The following is an 18,636-nucleotide window of genomic DNA, read 5'->3' on the forward strand; positions in this document are numbered from 1 at the left end:
CTTGCGTCTGAAGCGTGATGAGAGAACAAGAGGCAAAGCGAAGAGCAGAAAAAAAAAAAAAAAAAAAAAAAAAAAAAAAAGGACATAAGGGTAAAAGGACGAAAGGGAGCTCGTCATGGCACGTTACCTGAGTAAGTTTCGGTAAAGAAGTACAGAAACGGGAATCAAGAGCGTGCGTACAGCTGGGAAATTTGAAGGGGGACCTTAGGGAGGCGACAAGATGGCCGAGTTTTGTCCTATCCGGCTTGTTCTATTCGATGTACTTACTGTACGGCGCTGTACGGGGGGAAGCATGTTGCAGAGTCGCATGTACGTATGAATGGCTACATGCGAGGTCGCTGTATGTACATTGCATTGGGAGTGGCAATATGTGCGTCGGGATGTACACTGAGTGGCCGAATGCGAGTTGATATGTACTTTTTGAGTGGCTGTATGTACGTCGAGTCAACATGTACGCTTGAATGGCTGTATGTAAGTCGACATGTGCGTAGGTATGAATGGCTACATCCGAGCATTACCTGTACACGTGAATGGCCACCTGCGAGCAAAGAGGGGATGAGACATGTCTCTGATTCGGCACCGTTACCGGGCGTGCTCTTTTCTTCACGACACTTGTTGCCCAGTGATTTGGCTTGCCGCATTGCCTACTCAGCGTCGTCCCTATTGGCGAGTGCATAGATACCTGGTACCGCATGTATCTCCGTCCTCTCGTGCCCCCCCAAAGATTGCCCGTGACGGGACGAGGAGTAACTACGTACATTACAAGCCGTTGGAGGAGAGGGGAGGGGAACACGCAGCTCCAATTGGATGCTGACTCCGGCTCCCGGCCAAGTCACCTGGCCGACTGCTGCCATTGGCCCAGTCTGGTGATGTCGTCCTGCATCATCCATCGTCCACACGCAACCACGCACCCCCCTCTCCAAAGACCAAAAAAAGATACAGTACCGCAAAGTGCAGGTGTCTGCAACTCTCCAGCACGGCGGCGTGGACATGGCGTCCCCAAGTACTGTGTACCCCCGCTGCTCTTCGCTGGCGGCCGCCGTGGCTGAGACAGACCCCCAAAAACAAGAAGAAAATGGACGCCAGACCTGATTGTCGCCTCCTAGGCCTCGAGATTGACGCTGCAGCTTGAAATCATGTATCTTTTACCTTTTACCTGCTGGAACTGTGTCTGCAACAACAAGGTACAAATAGTGGATCCCGTCTCTTTTCCCAGCTTTTCTCCCTCTTTTCTTCTTCCTCCCCCACACGCAAGCCAAAGAGGGTCGCAAAGCTTCTCGCGAGAAGAGCCATCTTCTTTCTGAATGTATAAGAAGGTGGTCCTTTCCGCGCCCCGGACCCCCGACAATTCTCTTGTTCCTCACTCATTGTGTGTCATTCATTCATTATTCTCTTGGGAATTCTAGTTGTGTGCTAGCATTTCTGTTTTCCATCCTATTTATTCCACTTCCCAGTCAGCCGCTCATTTCCACAACTCTTCGTCGCTCTCTTATATCAAGTCAAAACAAGTTCTATGCAGAGTCTCCCCCCGACGTGAGAGGGCGTCATCAACTCTGATTTCATGCACAACCACCGCGCCCCCCACAAGGACAAGCACAGAGACAAGGACACCTCCTTCTTCAGCCAGCTCAAGCCCGCCAACATGTTCAAGCGCGCATTCCGGTCCCAGCAAGACCAGAACCGCGTGGACAAGTCGTCGCGGCTCAAGAAGCCCGGCTCCTCCAAGGACAAGGCCAAGGAGCACGTCAAGCAAAAGGTGTCCAAGCTGCAGAGCTCCATCATAGAGCACGAAGCGGCGCCCGCCCAGCCCGTCAACATCACCCCCTCGCCGATTGTCACCCTGACCGTCGGCCGCGAGGGCCGCCTCTTTGCGGCGCACGAGGATGTCCTCAGCCAGTCGCCCTTTTTCGAGGCCGCCTGCGGCAGGGACTCTTCGGATGCCATGAGCAAGAGGATCTCGCTCCCCGACGAGGAGCCCGAGATCTTCTCTGCCGTCCTCGAGTACCTCTACAAGGGGGACTACTACCCGCGCCTGGTGCACAACAGGCACCGCAACTCGTGGGAGCTCGAGGACCGCATGAGAACTCCCCAGAAGTCGTCGCCCAACCCGGACCACGGGAGCGGCGGCGGCGGCGGCGGCCATCACGCAGCAGGCGCCGGCTCCGATGCCGCCGTCTACCTGTCCAGCGTCGGCGCCGAGGTCCTGCGCGACACCGTCATCTACTGTGCCGCGGACCGGTACGGCCTCGAGGAGCTCAAGCGGCTGGCCCTCCGCAAGCAGGGGCTGCACGCCGGCATCGACGTCGGCACCATCCTGCGGTCGGCCCAGTACGCCTACGCAAACACGCCCGACTCGGACAGCCGCCTGCGCGCCCACTATCTCGCGCTCATCATCCGCTGCCGCAAGACGTTCAAGCGCAGCGGCACGATGCAGGCCGAGATGGAGGCCGGTGGCAGCAAGCTGTTCTTTGACCTGTTTGTCGCCATGTGCAACCACTTGGATGACGTTATTGACGTTACCAACAACCGCTCTCCCAAGACTGTATGAGAGAGCGGTTGATATCATGATCATGGACGGCAACAGGAGAACAGCGTCACCCTTTTTTTTCGGCAGGGGGAACTGGCTGAGCGAGCCGCCCGTCTGACAATGAAAGGAAACAAGGAAAGAGAAAGATTCAAATGGTAAAATGGGAACCCCCTTAGCAAGCATTTCTGCGCATCTTGTCAAGACCAGTCACGATTCATGCTGTGTCGGCATTTGGTCGCTGCTTCAATGTCTTTTGCTGTTGTACCCGTTTTTGGTCGTTTGGTGTTCTGATGACTTCGAATTACGGCGTCTTCATCACTGCTTCAACTTACCGGCCTCGAGTCATTTTTCTCTCTTTGCGTACGGATTGGCTGCATTGAGCGTGGTTTCGCACACTGCCTGGCTTTTGCACACCGTTCAAATTCATTGCAAGCCTTGAGCGAACTCCTCTTTGCTTTCGTTTCACGGCGCTGGAATTCCTCGCGTCTTTGGTGTTTTGGTCAAATTGTCAAGTTGGAACCTTGTATAAGCCCACGTACAGCACACAGCATGTACAGCACCATGAGAAACAGACAAAAAAAGAGACAGAAGATGTCAGCCTCGGAGGCTTTCTTTGTCAGAACACGATCTTCTTTGGATTTGTTTCAAACTCCTGACGAATTTGCTTCTTGGTGTTGTGGATGCAACGGAGCGGAACAGTTTTCTTCGAAATTGGATACAAATGGGAAGAATCACCCGGGTGCAGCATTTCAGTATGCTTACGGTACGGGTTGACGGATTTTGTTTTCTCTTGGACAAGATTGGAACATCAGAGCGTTGCGCCTGATAATTTTCTTCTTTTCTTTCTTCTTCTTCTTCTTTTTCCTCCTTTTGACGAAGACATGACAAATGACAATGTTGGCTTTTCTGCATGGTGTAGCCCTGGGGGCACAAGCGCAGGCCAAAAGATGTATAACGAAAGAAACACAGAGAAAGAAAAAAAAAACGAGAAAAACAAGTCCATAGGGTCGCTATCTAGTAGCGGTCCTCCCTGACTGGAGTTCCGTGTCAGGGTTGAGGTTAATGAGACAATTTCGCACCTCACGTGTTTGATTCTCGCCGGTGACTATCATGAGTCTTGTGTATAAGCTACCTATGATGAAAACACTTGGAAAAAAACAACAAATACCATGAGCCAAGTGTCTGGATGTATGATGCCTTGAAGAAGAAGCAGCAGCCATCTAAGCATCGTCCCACTTGACCTCGATCCCCTCAAACTTCACCTCCAGCTCATCCTTCACATCCTTACTCGGCCTCGCCACCAGCGCCCCAACCTCCAGCTCCCATCCTTGCCCCCCATTATCGCCATACGGCCAGCAAATCTCCCTCATCGGCGTCTTCTCGTCGCCCTCGACCCGATACACCCACAAGCACGACCCGTCATGCGCATCCAGCCTCTCCACGAGAATGGTCACGGCCTTGGCACCGGCCTGGATGTCTGCCGCGGAAGAGGAGACGTCGGCGACGCTCCAGTCGGCCCAGTTGTCGCAGCAGACGGTGGAGAGGCGGGGCGCGTTGTTGAAGTGCTCGATGCCGGCTTTGATCCATTTGCGGGGGGTGCTGGAGGAGGGACGGGTGAAGAGGAGGAGGATGCCGGCTTGGTCGAATTGGTGGGTGTATGTTGCTGTGAAGGTGAGGCTTGCGGAGCGGAATTTTGGAAAGGGGTTCTTGGAGAGGGATTTGTAGGGGGCTGTTTTGTGTTTGTTGGTTAGTTTTCAGACATAGGAAGATAGTTTGCTCCGTCGGAAGGGATGGTGGTGGTGATGTAGGCGTGGGGTGGGTGAGTGGGTGAGTGAGTGAGGTTCTTGGGGAGGGGAGAGGGCTACCGGTGAAGACGTCGTGGGAGGGGGGTTTCTTCCAGACGTCGGTGTTTGCTGGGGCGGAGAGGGCGAATGAGGCCATGATGGATATTCACGGTAATTCAAATGGTGGTAATGGTGATGTTATTGTTTGAGTTGATGCGAAAATAGATTTGATTTTACGGGCTAGAGTGAGCCTTTATAACTCCAGCTGATCCATCACAAGTCAAGCTCGATATCGGAGTATTTGGTAAGGCCAAGACATTCAATTCACCGGCTTACGATGGAATTCCGCATGTAAATACTCCGCTGTTGCTTGCAACTGAGATATGGATACTATATATGTCACTGCAGGCTCTACTAGGTAGTAGTAGTGATCTATAGCCGGGGAACGGGAGCGGGGGAAGTGGGATAGTTAGTAGTACACGGATCGCAGGCGGGGAGTGTCGGGGCTAGACAAGTAATACTGGGCTCGTACAGCGACGACAAGAGCCGTATTTTTTGCTGATTCTGATGCGCTGCTGCCTTCCATCATGATGATTGAAACTCCGCCATCCTGTGCGAGCCAACATGTCGAATCAGCATATTGCGTTAGAATGATTGATTCCTTTGGGATGGAGGAAAGTCGGCCAAAGAGTCACAGCGAGGTGAAAGTGAGAAGACAGACAGCCGACAATTAAGCGGTCGGGCCGACCACAGTTCTCGAGCAAAGGCTTCAAACTTTGCCTTGCCAGTTCGACAGACCAGAAATTCATCTCTTTCAATTCCACTACCACCGACTCTTTGTAAAGGTTGCTTTGACGGGAAGTCTATCCAGCGAAGGAAATCCATCACAGATACCGTCGGGCGCATCTCGGCATCTCAAGCAACGCATCTTTTGACCGTCTGTCGACTTCATCATATCGCAAACAATAAAAAAAAAAAAATCGAGCACTGCACGATTCGAACCAGCGGCTTTGCACCAAACAACCAACCGCCTGCTAATAGTACTCGATTTGCCCGGAAAGACGCACACAGGTTTTTTTCAGCGAGCGTCTTCCCCACTCGGCCACTAGTCTTGCCTGGCCGTCAAACAGCCTCACAATCTCGCCCCGCCCGCCTTTTTTTTTCTCGACATTTTTCTTCTGCCAGCCTCAGCGCGACGCCTCGGATTTCATGCTCTGATTCCCACATGGTGCCGGGATTCAGAGGAGAGCAGCTCGTCTTGGCCTTTGCATCAAGTCTTTTGTCGCTTGCGCTCACGAACCCTGCATAGACGGCCAGAGACGGGGGTCTTTCTCTTTAGAACGGCTGGACGGTCGCTTGTGAAAGAGCCTTTGCGTGGAGGAGCGAAGAAGAAGAAGAAGGACGACGAAACTGCTGCTGCTGCTGCTGCTGCTGCTGCAACCGGAATTTCTTGGCTCTGGTTATCGATATTTCGCTGCTGCTCACTTAGAGCTTTTTCATCAATCGCCTCATCCATCTCGACTTGATATTACCGCCTCACACCCAAACACTCATCTGTCGTCAATAACAACAACATCAACAACAACAACATCAACAACATCAACAACGACAACAACAAAAACAGCAGCACCCACGACAGCTGCCATCATGTCGTTTCTCACGCCACCGCCCAAGCGGCCGGCAGGGCAGGGCAGCGGCCCTTCCAAACCTCGCTTTGCTAGGCCAAATCCCGTCCGGGCCCTCCGCGAGCGTGAAGAACGCTCTCATGCGTCTGCTCTGGCTCGCGCATCGTCCATCCAGCGGCCGGGCGTCGTCACTCCCGCTCACCAGCAGTGCGCCAACAAGGCCTGTCCGAAGCCCAATGTCGTCGACGGAACCTGCCAGACCTGTGGCCGTGTCGCGGACGACAGCAACATCGTCTCCGAGGTCCAGTTCGGCGAGACCTCGTCCGGAGCTGCCATGGTGCAGGGAACCTTTGTCGGTGCCGATCAGGCCGGTGTTAGAGGCATGGGCCCGGCTTTTAGGAGAGTCGGCGGCAGCGAGGACAGGGAGAAGAGCATCCGCGAGGCCCGCGGCCTCATGCAGGGTTACGCGCAGCAGCTCAACATCAGCGACAGCCTCGTCACCGCGGGCACCCAGGTCTTCAAGCTTGCGTCCAGCGCCAACTTTATCCAGGGCCGCACCCTCGCCAGCGTTGCGGCTGTCTGCCTCTATGCGGCCTGCCGAGCTGAGCCGCCCTGCAAGGTCATGCTCATCGACTTGGCCGACTTGGTCCAGCTCAACGTCTTCAAGCTGGGGCGCATCTTCAAGAAGCTCAACGAGGTGGTGCCGATTGGCGCCGACGGCTTGATCCCAGTCTACCCCGAGGATCTCATCTGGCGATTCGCGACAAAGATGGAGTTTCACCAGGACACCGCCAAGGTCGCCGAGGATGCCGTTCGGCTGGTCAAGCGCATGAGCAGGGACTGGATGGTTATGGGCCGTCGTCCCTCTGGTATTTGCGGTGCCTGTCTGCTCATGGCTGCTCGCATGCACAACTTTCGACGAACAATTCGCGAAGTCGTCTACATTGTAAAAGTCACAAACCACACAATTCAGAACCGATTGCAAGAGTTTAACAACACCGAGTCAAGTCGCATGTCGGTCGAGGATTTCTTGAAGCAAGATTTCCTGGAGAGCTCACACGATCCTCCCTCATTCTACCGCAAGTCGGATGAGTACAGGAAGAAGGCAGAGGAGAGGTCACGCAAGCGCAAGCGCGGCATCACAGGCGAAGCCGCCGAAGAACAGAACCCAGAAGAGGCCCCAGCCAAGCGACATGTGGAGGGCGGAGCAGACCTTTCCAAGGCGCCCGAGGTCAACTATCGCCGAGACGCTGATGGATTCATCATCCCGCCTCTGCCTTCGCAAATTCCACAGGGCAACATCAGTCTCAACCCATCAAAGGATGAAAACGAAGACGGCACCGAGGGCCTGGAAGATCTCGCTGAAGCATTCGGAGACGCTCTGGATCAAGAAGAGGCTGCAGATCAAGAGTCCGCGGGCCGAGGCAAAGGCAAACGCGCCAAGCCTCAGCTTCCCATCAACGAAGAATGGGAGCAAGATGAACAGGAGCTCGAGGGAGTCATTGAGGAGATTTTCAACGACCCCCTAACCTATGAGCACGCTCTTGCTTATTCGACTGCCGAGCAGCGCGCTCGCATCCACTCCCTGTGGGCTCGTCAGCAGCAACCGCAGAAAGAAGTGTCCATGGCGGCCGACGTCACCGAGGACGAGTTCGCCGACGATCCCGAGGTCATCAACTGCCTGCTCTCGCCGGAAGAAGCCCGCATCAAGGAGATTATCTGGGTCAACCAGAACAAGGACTGGCTCAGGAAGCACCAGGAAAAGGTGTTTCGGCGCAAGATGGAGGCGGAGCGCCCCAAGCAGACGCGCAAGCGGAGAAAGCGCGCCAGGATGGGAGAGGGCCAGACGAGCCCCGCCAGCTCGGCCGCAGAGGCCGCCATCGGCGTGGCCAAGGACCGGGCGTGGTCCAAGCGGATCAACTACGATGCCATCCGCAGCATCTTTGACATTCCCAATGTCGGGCTTGGCTCTGCGGCTACCAGCCGCAAGACCAGCTTGGCCGGAAGCACCTTTGGCGCCGACGACGACGCCAGCGAGGCTCCCGACGAGAGTGTTGCCGGGGATGACGTCCAGGAGCACGATGAGGAAGAGTACGAGGAGCCGGAGGAGTATGGTGAGGGCGAGGGCGAGGGCGAAGAGTTTGGAGGTGGCGGCGAGTACGAGGGTGGCTACGACGAGGATGATCCCGAGATGGACAATGAATATGGGCTTGATGATGAGTAGGCATTGAGCTCAAAGGTTTGGTTTATTCTTTCATATCGGCTTTGCTTGAGAGATTTGGCGTTAGGGATCTGGCTTTGAGGGATTTTTGGCTGAGCATACGGCCAAGGAAATGGCGTTGGGGTCAACTTTGTGCTGTGCGTTACGCTTGCGGTTGATATAGGTGTTGGAGACATCTTATGCCTGCACATGTTACTTGCCAGTGGCAGCTGGGATTGATATACTACCGGTACTTAACTCTATAGTTGCTCAATACCATGTACGAATTTTGTTTCACTACACACCCTTCATGCCACCTTATACACAACTCTGGGTAGTCTGTATCACTCATCTCTTCACGCCATAATATACGTACGTAGCTCACCAATCAAGACAGACCCTCGCGAAGCCATCACGCAGGATACACCGGAAAATTCCACGGCACCGCCCTCTCCAACAACTCATCCGCATATCCCCTCTCCCCAGCATTCACATACAGAAACTTGGTAAACGGCACCGTGGCATAATACTCGAACCTCGTCCCGGCCGGGATAAAGGCCACATCGCCTTGCAGCAAGAGCTCCCTCTCGTACCCCTGAATCGTCAGCGCAAGCTGTCCCTCGTCCATCTGTATGGCAAAGTGATTCTCCAACCGAACAACATTTGCCTTTTCGCCTTTGCGTCGTGGCGAGAGCGTGATCGTCCCGACGGTGAGGTTCCTAAAGGGTGTCTGAGAGGCGGTGAGAAGGGGCTGGATGACTTTATACCCGTCTTCACTGTTCAGGAGGTATTTCGGGCCGTAGTCTTTGGCAATGTAATACGGATCCATGGGATCACTCGACAGTGAGTTGTTCCCATCGTGCCAGTTGAGGCGCGCATCGCCCGCCGTTCCATTGACAAAGTCCCTCCTCGGAACGTAAACGTCTGCCTTTGCAATCCACAAATCGAGAGAATTGAGCTGCGCCTCCTGCTCGGGCGTCGCATCGCCAAACGGCCGCTGGTCCTCCTCGACAAGCTCATACGGCGCTCCGTGCGGCGACTCAAAGTCCCCCAGGCTAAACACCTGAAACAGCTCCTCAAAGCCGCCCGGGTTGTAAATATGCGTCAACTGGCTGTCCGGATCGATATGCTGAAAGGTATGTATCGTGCCCGGAGGCGCGGTCCCGAAATCCCCCTGCGTGAGAACCCGCGCCTCGTCCACGGCGCCGGTGGCGTTCTTCTTCGTCCAGAGCTCGACGCGGCCCTTTGTGCAGAAAAAGTGCTCGTGGACGCGCCTGTGGGTGTGCGGGCGGGCCGAGGTCCAGCCTGTGGCCTTGCCGGCGTGCTGGACGAGGGAGAAGGCGCCGGCGGAGGAGTTTGCGGTGATGGAGAAGCGGATGATTTGGCCGGATGTGGTGAGCTTGATGGCGTGGCCGGCGTAGCGGGGGAGGATGTAGGGGCGGAGGTGGGAGGGGGCTGTATCGACGACGAGAGGGGAGGGGGGAGATGGGGTTGAGGGGGAGGAGGAGGAGGTGAGTGCGAGGAATAGGGGGGAGAGGGTGAGGAATAGGGGGGAGGGCTTCATTGTGCGTGATGGTGACGGTTGTGTTGGATGTGAAGGAGAATGGGAGTTGTAATGCCAGTCAAGAGGAAAAGGGTAAGATTTTATGGTTATATATAAGTGTATTGAGATTGTATACTATATCAAGTGAGGTAGCAATGAGAGACGAGGAACGACAAAAGGGGAACAAGACGCCGACACCTCAGCCCCCAATCCGGGAGCCCGCCATCAACACTTGCATATACGGACGTGCAACTTCCTTCAAACAAGCAGTGCTTCGTCTCTTTATGGCATCCCGTCACCTCCCTAGCCTGAGCAAAGAGATTTTTCACGCCCTGCCTATTCCGGATGACAAGTGGTCATTGAATGTAACCCGCCAAGACCCGTCGTCATGAGGTCGACTGACGCAATGTAACAGCTTGATTGGATTGATAAACACATACATTCTCGGTGAAAGAGCAAGTGAGTATCGAGTTTGTAGGCATCACTTGTAGGTGAGAACGAGATCGGGAGGGCTGGTTTGGGGTGGTTTGTGGCTGCTGATCGGACATTTTTAAGGTTGTCATTTGAGATAGATGCTATGAGTGCACAGATGTGTGTGTATATCGAATTCGTGGTTGTTATATCGAGGTAGTGTTGATCGGACGGCGTTGATGTACAAGTTAGTAGTCAAGCACTTGATAGATGGCATGGCAGCGTAAAAAGAGCTTTTGACGCTATACATGCATCAACTAATCACAAACGCAGCAGAAACCATAAATAACACAATCTAAATAGACACTCTGCAAAGTCATCAAAGAGCCGCACTATGTAAGAACCCTCTCAATCATCAACTCCCTCGTCAATCATCCCCTATATCGCTTCTCATCACTCCCCTTCTTCACAGGAGTAAATTCTGCACTCTTCTTGTTCAAAATCCCCATGCATAGCATGAGACGCTTTCCTTGCCGGCGTGTTCATCGCCTCCCCTGTCAATTCCCTTATTTACAGCTGCAAAACCACCCCAACACTCGCTGTACATCCATCAAATAGCATTCCAGCTCACCTATCGAGCACAGCTCATCTCGTACCCCCTTACAGCCCTACCACTTCTCTGGCTGTCACAGTCAGAACTATCCTTCTGTATATTCTAGGCCCCAGGGCGATATCTGTCAGCAAGACGTCGGTTTTTTCATGATTCCGAGTTAGAAGCAGAAAGGCTGGTGACCAAAGACATCAAGCCCTTGATGTCCCTCCTCGAAACAATCTCACTCATATCAACTGTTCTCAGCATACGTTCTCGCCATGACAAAGAGCATCACAGGGGTAAGAGAAAAGAAAAAGTCCATGTTCATGGCATCGTCCGCCACTACATCAACACATACCCAGAGTCAGGCCCTGCGCTGCTTCAGCCCAGCTTCGGACTCGCTCGAGACCTTGCAAATCTCCGAAGCCGGGCAGAACCACCACTCTGGACCTTCTTTAATGTATAACACAGGACTTGGATTTAATCATTAACAGTGATGCAGCTAAATATCCGGAGCGATACATCAAGTAACCCATGATAGTGCATGAACACCTATTTGTCAGTGGCTTGGAGATCAAGGTCAGGATGGGGCAAAGCAGGATTTAATGTTGATATTGCTAAGCACATCATCAACGAGACCTCATCTCAGTATTCACAATCGCCATGGATAATTGTATCATTCCGAGGCTCAGTTCAAGCATTGCAAGTAGACTTCGCACCTTACCCCTACGGACCACGATGGATAGGTAGGAAGGGACCTCATTTCACAAGTCACTGAGACCCAAAGCGTCCTTCATTACAGTTTCGTCATTGCTCTGCTATGTGCTGACATCTTGCTATATACACCAAGAGTATTTACAAGTCTTGAGAGCCAGACAATCCTTTTTTTTTTTTTTTCACGTTCCATCATTGATCCCATAGCCTTTTCATAAACAAGTCCACCATCGCCGCTTATTTCTGAGCCCAGCCCAGGCGCTCGTTGCCGAGGTCAAAGACAACCAGGGCAGCCTTGAGGGCAACGTCACCAAAGATGTTGATGCCAATGCCGGAGCTGCTCTGGAGGCCACCGAAGCAGGTGGAGCTGCCCTCCTCGAGGGGAGTCAGGTTCAGCAGATCGCCAGGGATGGTGATGGTGGAGCTTCCAACACCGAAGCTGAACGAAGGGAGGTCCTCGTCGCAGTCGAAGACGACACCCTCCTGCTGGTTGTCGTACTGGGCCGACTGGACGTTGGCGTAGTAGGCATCGACGACGTTGTCGTCGAGGAGGAGCAGGGTGGTGCCGGTGTCGGCAATGCCGTCGATGGAGTTGCGGTTGAGCTTGCCGCCGCCGACAGAGTAGCCCGAGGCAGTGAACTCCCAGAAGCCCTGGCTGTTGTCAACGGGGGTGTAGGCAACGGGGCCCTTGGCGACGCTGGTGTCGATGTAGCCAAAGTTGTAGCTGCCGTCTAGTTGTTTGGTTCAGTCAGTCTACTTGCTTTCATGATGATCGGGAAAGGAACGAATTCCAGTGAGTGTCTACTTACTCTGTCCGTGCCTCAGGTCGGCAGTGAAAAGGGGCTCAGCCAGGCTGCTGGCGGCGTTGGAGAACCACGTCTTCTGCGGGTGCGGCCTGACCTGGTTGCCGCTGTCAAAGGCAAGGCCGACGAGGCCAGAGATGACCGTGTCCTGGACGAACTCGGTGGACACGCGGGTGGCAGACTCGACGCCCTGGGTGTTGACGCTGAAGCCTCCGATGGTGACCTTGTCGGTGTAGACATCGCCGCTGGAGCTGCTGCCGTCGCCGTAGCTGATGGACCAGCTGGCGCCAGACACCTTCTTGGAGGTGGACGACTTGGAGGGCGTGTAGATGGCGTGGCCGGTGGCCGAAGACTTGGGCGTCTCGGAGCTAAAGACCCACAGGTCGGAGGAGCCGGTGTCAAAGTCCAGGGGGAGGACCTGAGCCGGAGTGCCGATGGAGACGGAGGTGATGTACTCCGAATCGGCGCTGTCACTGGGGTGGTTGGGCGCCGAGCCGGTCTGGCGCTTGGCGAGAGCCTGCTTGGCCTGCCTGGCAGCCACGAGAGACTTCAGGTTGTCGCTGATGGGAGCGCCATACTTTCTCTTGGCCTTGAAGAGAGCAGTAGGGCCGTGGGGGACGTAGTTCTTGTTGTACTGGACCTCGACGGAAGCCGTCTTCTGACCCTCGGTGGGGAGGGCCGCGGCCAGGCCGCTGGCGGCGAGGAAGGAAACGAGAAAAGCTCCAAAGGTCTGCATCTTGAATATCGGAGAAGGTTGCTCACGGGCTGGCTGGACTTGTCTTGAAGGCTGATGGGGCTGATGAGAAGAAAGCTCCAACAGCAGACGGAGGGACGCCGGACGTCTTTATATATCCCCTTGAGCTCCATCGACAAACGCTTCGTCGATAATCTGCCATCTCCGGGGCATTGTCGTTGTTGACGGCCTCAAGAGCATGGTTTAGGAAGGTCGGTTTGCGCCATCCTCCCCGAGCTTCACACACTTGCTGGGGCATGGTGATGGGAGGAGGAGTCGAGATGGTGGAATTGACCTCCGCAATCAGGCCAGATGGCTGTAGATCGTCGTTACCGGCCCGCGAGCGAATGAAGCGTCCGCGTCCAGGGGTGGCATCCATGTGGAGGGCGTGCCTGGTCTCCTAACCCACCAAGAGAGGTCGGCCGAGGAGCGTACTGCCATTTCTGCCTTGCTCCAATGGAGGCGCTGGAACCTTTGTCGATCACGTATCGTGAAGCATCCCAAGATAGAAGTCCAGAGTCCTGCTAGCCCATGGCCACGGCCATTCGCTCGGAGACGGCGCAACAGTGTGACTTGTCTCCCGAGGCGCATAAGTCGAGATGATACATAGTCCTTTGACCATTCGTCCTCGCCACTACCTATGGCCGGCCAATCCCGAGTCGTGGCTGGCCGTGCAATGTCGACACTGCGGAGGCCAGGGAAATAAGCAGGCCTCGAGAGAGATATCCATTGCCGATCTTTGTCTATCAAGGGTCTTCCTGCTCAACGCTTAAACAGCAGCCCACAGTTCAGTCCGTGTGACGATATGACAGGCTGGGGTAGGCGGGCCGACATGACTTGGGCAATGGCGCTGCGCCCGCGTCTTTGCTTTGTATGACCGAGGTCGACCTGAACAGACGAAGTTACCAGCCCATCCTTTCGGGGGCAATGTTGCAATCGTGTTCCACCGCATCCCACTGCCAGTGGCATGCTCGGGCCCCCAGACGGCCAGTCACCAGCCGCAAGCACGAATCAGGCCTCGTATGGCCCAATCTCTCTCTCTCTCTCGCATCAACGGTAATTCAAAGCCACGAGAGCCATCCCATCCCATCCATGCCTTGCTTGACTCGGATCTGCCTCGTGCTCCTGGCTCGCATAGGGGACTGAGCAAAGAAGAACTACTAGCCCAATCGACTAGGGATCAACAACATGGCGGCCGAATTAAGTCTAATCCGTTAGTCTATGTTAAATCCGCCGTCCCAGCAATCAGAGCGGCCTGGTGACCGGGCATGAACAGGGCCAATCTGCTGTGGCCTCCGTGATTCTGGGGCTGGTCGGGATGCCCTCGAGGGCCATTGGCTCTGGCGCTGCGGCACTACCGTTGCTGGCCCAGGGACAACCGACTTGGCGTCCGGCAGTCAGGGGTGGGAACTTGTGCCAGAATCGCCATCCCTCTCGCCTCTGCTGCTCATCGCAATACTACAAGAGGCCGTCAACAAATCACGGGCTGCCGTGGCTGCGGTGCGGACAGAAGTTCGTTACAGCGAGCTCAAGCCCAGAGCGGCATGTCCCAAAAGGCCCAGAGCCCAAGAGGCCCGCTCCAGCTGCCGGACAGGGGCCAGGGAGTCTGCTATTCGATAGATTGCGCTGCTTGGCTCTCGTCGACGGTGCTGGGCCCCTTGTCTGCTGGCCGGCTAATCGGCATGCAGCTGACGGCCATCGTTGGATTCTCGAAAAAGGGACCTGTGCGAGTATTGACTGCCTGCCAGTCGCAGTCGGCCGGAGCAAAAGAGGCAGCGGAACCGGCCGAACGGGAGGCTCTTTGTTTGCTGCTGTTGCTGTCGAGCAGCGCTGGTGCTGGAGGCGAATGCGACGCTGTGTGTGGTTTATACGAGTTACGGAGTTTGGAGTAATACCAATACAGTATCACGAGCAGAGATGGTAAAAGTTGCAAGTCGTTGCACGTGACGGTTGCGATAAGGACGACGTGCCTTCCTTCCGTGGTCGATGATGGCGTCATTCTGTTGTTTCTGCAGGAACCTACAACTAAACCTCGACGATGCCTCCAGCCTCCACTCCTTCAGCCGCCTTCACTCGACACACTGAGGCCTTGACGCTTGCTGTCTACTAATAGAACTCTGTGATACCCGGAACCAAAACACCACAAACCACCATCTTGACGGAGAATAAATGCCTTGGCGCTGCCTCCAAGCCGACAGCCGAGTCCCGTCACACGCATCGCATCGCATCGCATCGCCAAGAAACAGCTGCCAAACAGCTTGGCGGCCGGCAGTCCAGCAGAAAGATGCCACTGGCAGGTCTTGGCCTACATAACAGAGCAGCACTCCAAACAGGCACCGGCTCAGCAATGACACTCCAGCGTCGCACTCTCTCAGCGTCTGCAGCCAATCTGCTTCCGTGTTGGCGCCCTCCTCCCCTTACCCTTGTCCCCTGTCCGTGGCTAGGAATCGACGCCACTCGGAGACCATGACGGCTCTGGAAGGTGCCTCGCGAGGCATCGCAGTCTTTCAGCTCGCGTTTCAATGCAGGACACGACGAACATCGGAGATAATCTCCCTGGGTGTTTCAAGTGGCAGCATCAAAAGGTCCTGGACAAGAGAGCCTGGACTGCTTCTATCAACATTACCACATCATCATTCTATCTGTCATAACGCTCAGATAGCTTAAATTAAGCTCTAGAGAGGTTATTCTAAAGTGCCTTATTTTTCTATATTAAAGGTGGCCTTCTAAAGCCCTATATATAGGTATTTAGAAAGCTATCCTCCTTTTTATCTTATTAAGCTTTTAATACTATAATAAATTATATAATTACAGCTTATGCTATAATAAGTAAATGCATATAGGTATAATACTTAATAAGCTTATAAGTATATAATATATAGCATTTTAAGCTTTTTATAATACACCCCCTACTTAATAAAGATATTATAAGTGCTTTATTAAGTGCTAAATGCTTAATAATATAGTGTTAAGCTTTTAAATAAAGGAAATATTACTTTAAAAGCATATAAAAGCTATAATTAAAGTATTTACTATATTTAATAACTGCTTTATAATCTCTTTTATAAAAGGATTATAAAATACTATACTAGCATTATTAAAAATAATAGCTTTAATTAATAATAATAAAAATATTTACTTACTTTTTACTTAAAAAGCTTTTCTTAAGCTATATAAAAGCTTAATTTAACCTTTTATAAATACCTCTTTTTTTTATAATTATTATTATTATTATTTTTATTATTATCCTTATTATTATTAATAGTAGTAGTAATAAAAACACTATACTAACTTATAAGTAAAAAGTATATAAATAGTTATAAATAGCCTTATTTAAGCTTTTATTATAATTATAAATAGCTAATAGTATAATAAAAAGCTTAAAAAAAGGCCTTTACTACTACTACTATTACTTATATAGCTAGTATTATTTAATATATTACTAATACTTATACTATTACTAATACTACTAGGCCTAATAGCCTTATTATAAGCACTAGTGCTAGTACTAGTGCCCTTACCTTTTTTTTTAATACCTTATGCTTATACTTATAATTAAAACTATACTCTTTACTATTACTACTAATACTTAATTTACTATATAGTATATTAACCTTTTAGGTTACCTGCCCTTAAAGCCTTATACCCTTACCTTATATAAGGTCTAAAAGGCTATATATAATAATAATAATAATAAAGTAAGGGTTTAAAACTCTTTATATAAAGGCTGCTTATAAAGTATTATTTTTAAAAAAAGTAATTTTACTTAATATATTAATAATATTAAGCGCTTTACTTAATATATAGCTTATAAAAGGTCTAGCTACTTTTATTTTCTTTTATAAGTTTTTAAAAATTTACTGCTTTTTAAGCTTTACTTTAGCTAATATTATACTATAGCTACTTTATCTTTCTCCCCCTTATTTATAAATTAGTAAAGGTTATTACTATTATTAAAAATAAAACTATAAGTACTATTAATAATAAATTATAATACTTAAAAGCTAATTTTTAAGCAGTTAAAAAGAGACCTTTAGTATATATTATGCCTTTAAATTAAGCTGCTAAATATTAAAGATTTAGTATATAAAAAGAAGTAGTAAAAGCCTTTTAATATAATAAAAAAAAAGGTATAAAAATATATTATAAAGGTATAAAAAAAAGTAAGTGCTTAAATATTCTAGGCTTAAGTATAGCTAGTTTATAATAAAGGTAATATATATAGCTAGTTTATTACTAATATATATTATAAGTATAGCTAGTTTACTGCTTTTAGTTAATTAAATAATTTATATACTTTCTTTTAATATTCCTTTTACTTATTTATAATTATAATATTACTTATATTTACTATATTTAATAGTAATTTAAAATACTTAAAGTATTAATAAGGAAAGGCCTTTATAAGCCTATTAGCAGTTATCTTTTATATAAAAAAATAAAAAACCTTAAATATTCCTTTTTAATATTCTTAATAAAGCTATATATTATATATATTTATATATTATAAATAAGTATTAATTTAATTACTTAAGCTAATTATAAGCTATATTATTTATTAGTTATTATAATTAAGCTTTTACTTATTTTTAAAATTAAACTTTATATATATAAATAGTTATTATAAAGCTATAGTCTTTTTTTCTAGTTATATAAGTAATAAAAGCTTTACTTTTATAATTAAAGTGCTAATTATACTTTACCTTATTATACTTTATATAATTAGTCTTTTAAATATTATAATTAAAAACCTTTATAAAAACCTTTAAGTTTTAGTATTATTTATAAAAAAAGTATTATTAAATATATATAGTATTTATATTTTATTTACTTTTTTATATTATAATATAAGGTGCTTTTATATATAAAAATAGTAAATTAGCTAGTTTACTACTTTTTAATATATTAAGCTTAAATTAATAAAAAAGCAGAAAAAGGCTAAAGTAGTATAAGCTATATTAGGTTATATTATAATAGCTATATATAATATAAAACCTAGCTTCTTTTAGTATAACTTAATCTCTACTTTTATAGCTTAGCCTTTATATTTTATAAGCTTAATTATTAAAATTAAAATTAATAAATATTAGCTATAATTAACTAAGTTAAATTATTATATAATTTTTATTATATAAGATTTATAAAATAATATAATCCTTTACTTAATATACTTTTAAATAATATAAATACTTAAGAATTAAGCTATATTACCCCCTTTATAAAGCTTATATTTTATTTTTAATACTTTAATTAGCTTTATATAATATGCCTTATCTTTTTTATAATAAGTAATAATAATATTATTAATATAAAAGTATATAAATAGCTTATAATTATTATTATAGTATAAGCAGCTCTTTTTAAAGCATACTTTTAGCTTAAAAGCAAAAAGCATACTTATAAGCTTTTTATATTATAGCTTTAATAAGTCTTTTAGTTTATAAAAAGCCTTTTTAAGCTTTATAAGCTTTTTAGCTTTTTAAAAGCCTAGCAGGAACTTATATATTATAAGTATGCCCTGCTTACTATACTTTATATTTAAAAAGGCATTCTTTATATTATATTATTTAAGTTTAAGGTTAAATCTAGCTGCTAATATAACTAGAATATAAAAAAAGTATATTATAAGTATTACTATATAGGTTTTGTTAATATTAAGCTTTTTAAAGATTGNTAAGCTCATCACACGGNGCGNCCCCTCGGG

At 48.9% G+C, this 18,636-nt stretch overlaps 6 protein-coding genes across 6 annotated transcripts; 3 read left to right on the top strand and 3 right to left on the bottom strand.

Annotated features, from left to right (window-relative positions):
- Nucleotides 1–1,642: 1,642 nt before the first annotated feature.
- On the top strand, nt 1,643–2,548 carry TRIREDRAFT_54511 (uncharacterized protein; the record flags this gene model as incomplete). The annotated part of the gene is made up of 1 exon (XM_006961260.1): nt 1,643–2,548. The coding sequence occupies one exon, from the start codon at nt 1,643–1,645 to the stop codon at nt 2,546–2,548; it is 906 nt and encodes a 301-aa protein (XP_006961322.1).
- Nucleotides 2,549–3,747: 1,199 nt separating this feature from the next.
- On the bottom strand, nt 3,748–4,468 carry TRIREDRAFT_102966 (uncharacterized protein; the record flags this gene model as incomplete). The annotated part of the gene is made up of 2 exons (XM_006961704.1): nt 3,748–4,256; nt 4,393–4,468. The coding sequence occupies 2 exons, from the start codon at nt 4,466–4,468 to the stop codon at nt 3,748–3,750; spliced, it is 585 nt and encodes a 194-aa protein (XP_006961766.1).
- Nucleotides 4,469–6,009: 1,541 nt separating this feature from the next.
- Nucleotides 6,010–8,046, top strand: TRIREDRAFT_26575 (RNA polymerase III transcription initiation factor B complex component; the record flags this gene model as incomplete). The annotated part of the gene is made up of 1 exon (XM_006960953.1): nt 6,010–8,046. A coding segment is annotated over one exon (2,037 nt), but the record flags the coding sequence as incomplete, so codon positions are not given.
- Nucleotides 8,047–8,548: 502 nt separating this feature from the next.
- TRIREDRAFT_54761 (uncharacterized protein) lies at nt 8,549–9,700 on the bottom strand (the record flags this gene model as incomplete). Its single annotated transcript, XM_006961705.1, has 1 exon — nt 8,549–9,700. One exon carries the CDS (start codon nt 9,698–9,700, stop codon nt 8,549–8,551), a length of 1,152 nt encoding a protein of 383 aa, XP_006961767.1.
- A 1,933-nt stretch (nt 9,701–11,633) lies between these two features.
- On the bottom strand, nt 11,634–12,958 carry pap1 (aspartate protease; the record flags this gene model as incomplete). Its single annotated transcript, XM_006961706.1, has 2 exons — nt 12,206–12,958; nt 11,634–12,127 (listed from the first exon to the last, which is right to left on the bottom strand). The coding sequence occupies exons 1-2, from the start codon at nt 12,933–12,935 to the stop codon at nt 11,634–11,636; spliced, it is 1,224 nt and encodes a 407-aa protein (XP_006961768.1). The 5' UTR covers nt 12,936–12,958.
- A 1,518-nt stretch (nt 12,959–14,476) lies between these two features.
- On the top strand, nt 14,477–15,402 carry TRIREDRAFT_102970 (uncharacterized protein; the record flags this gene model as incomplete). The annotated part of the gene is made up of 2 exons (XM_006961261.1): nt 14,477–14,788; nt 15,046–15,402. The coding sequence occupies 2 exons, from the start codon at nt 14,477–14,479 to the stop codon at nt 15,400–15,402; spliced, it is 669 nt and encodes a 222-aa protein (XP_006961323.1).
- Between the last annotated feature and the right edge of the window lie 3,234 nt (nt 15,403–18,636).

The sequence above is a fragment of the Trichoderma reesei genome (genome assembly GCF_000167675.1).
Source record: "Trichoderma reesei QM6a unplaced genomic scaffold TRIREscaffold_1, whole genome shotgun sequence".
Taxonomy (NCBI): Eukaryota; Fungi; Ascomycota; class Sordariomycetes; order Hypocreales; family Hypocreaceae; genus Trichoderma; species Trichoderma reesei.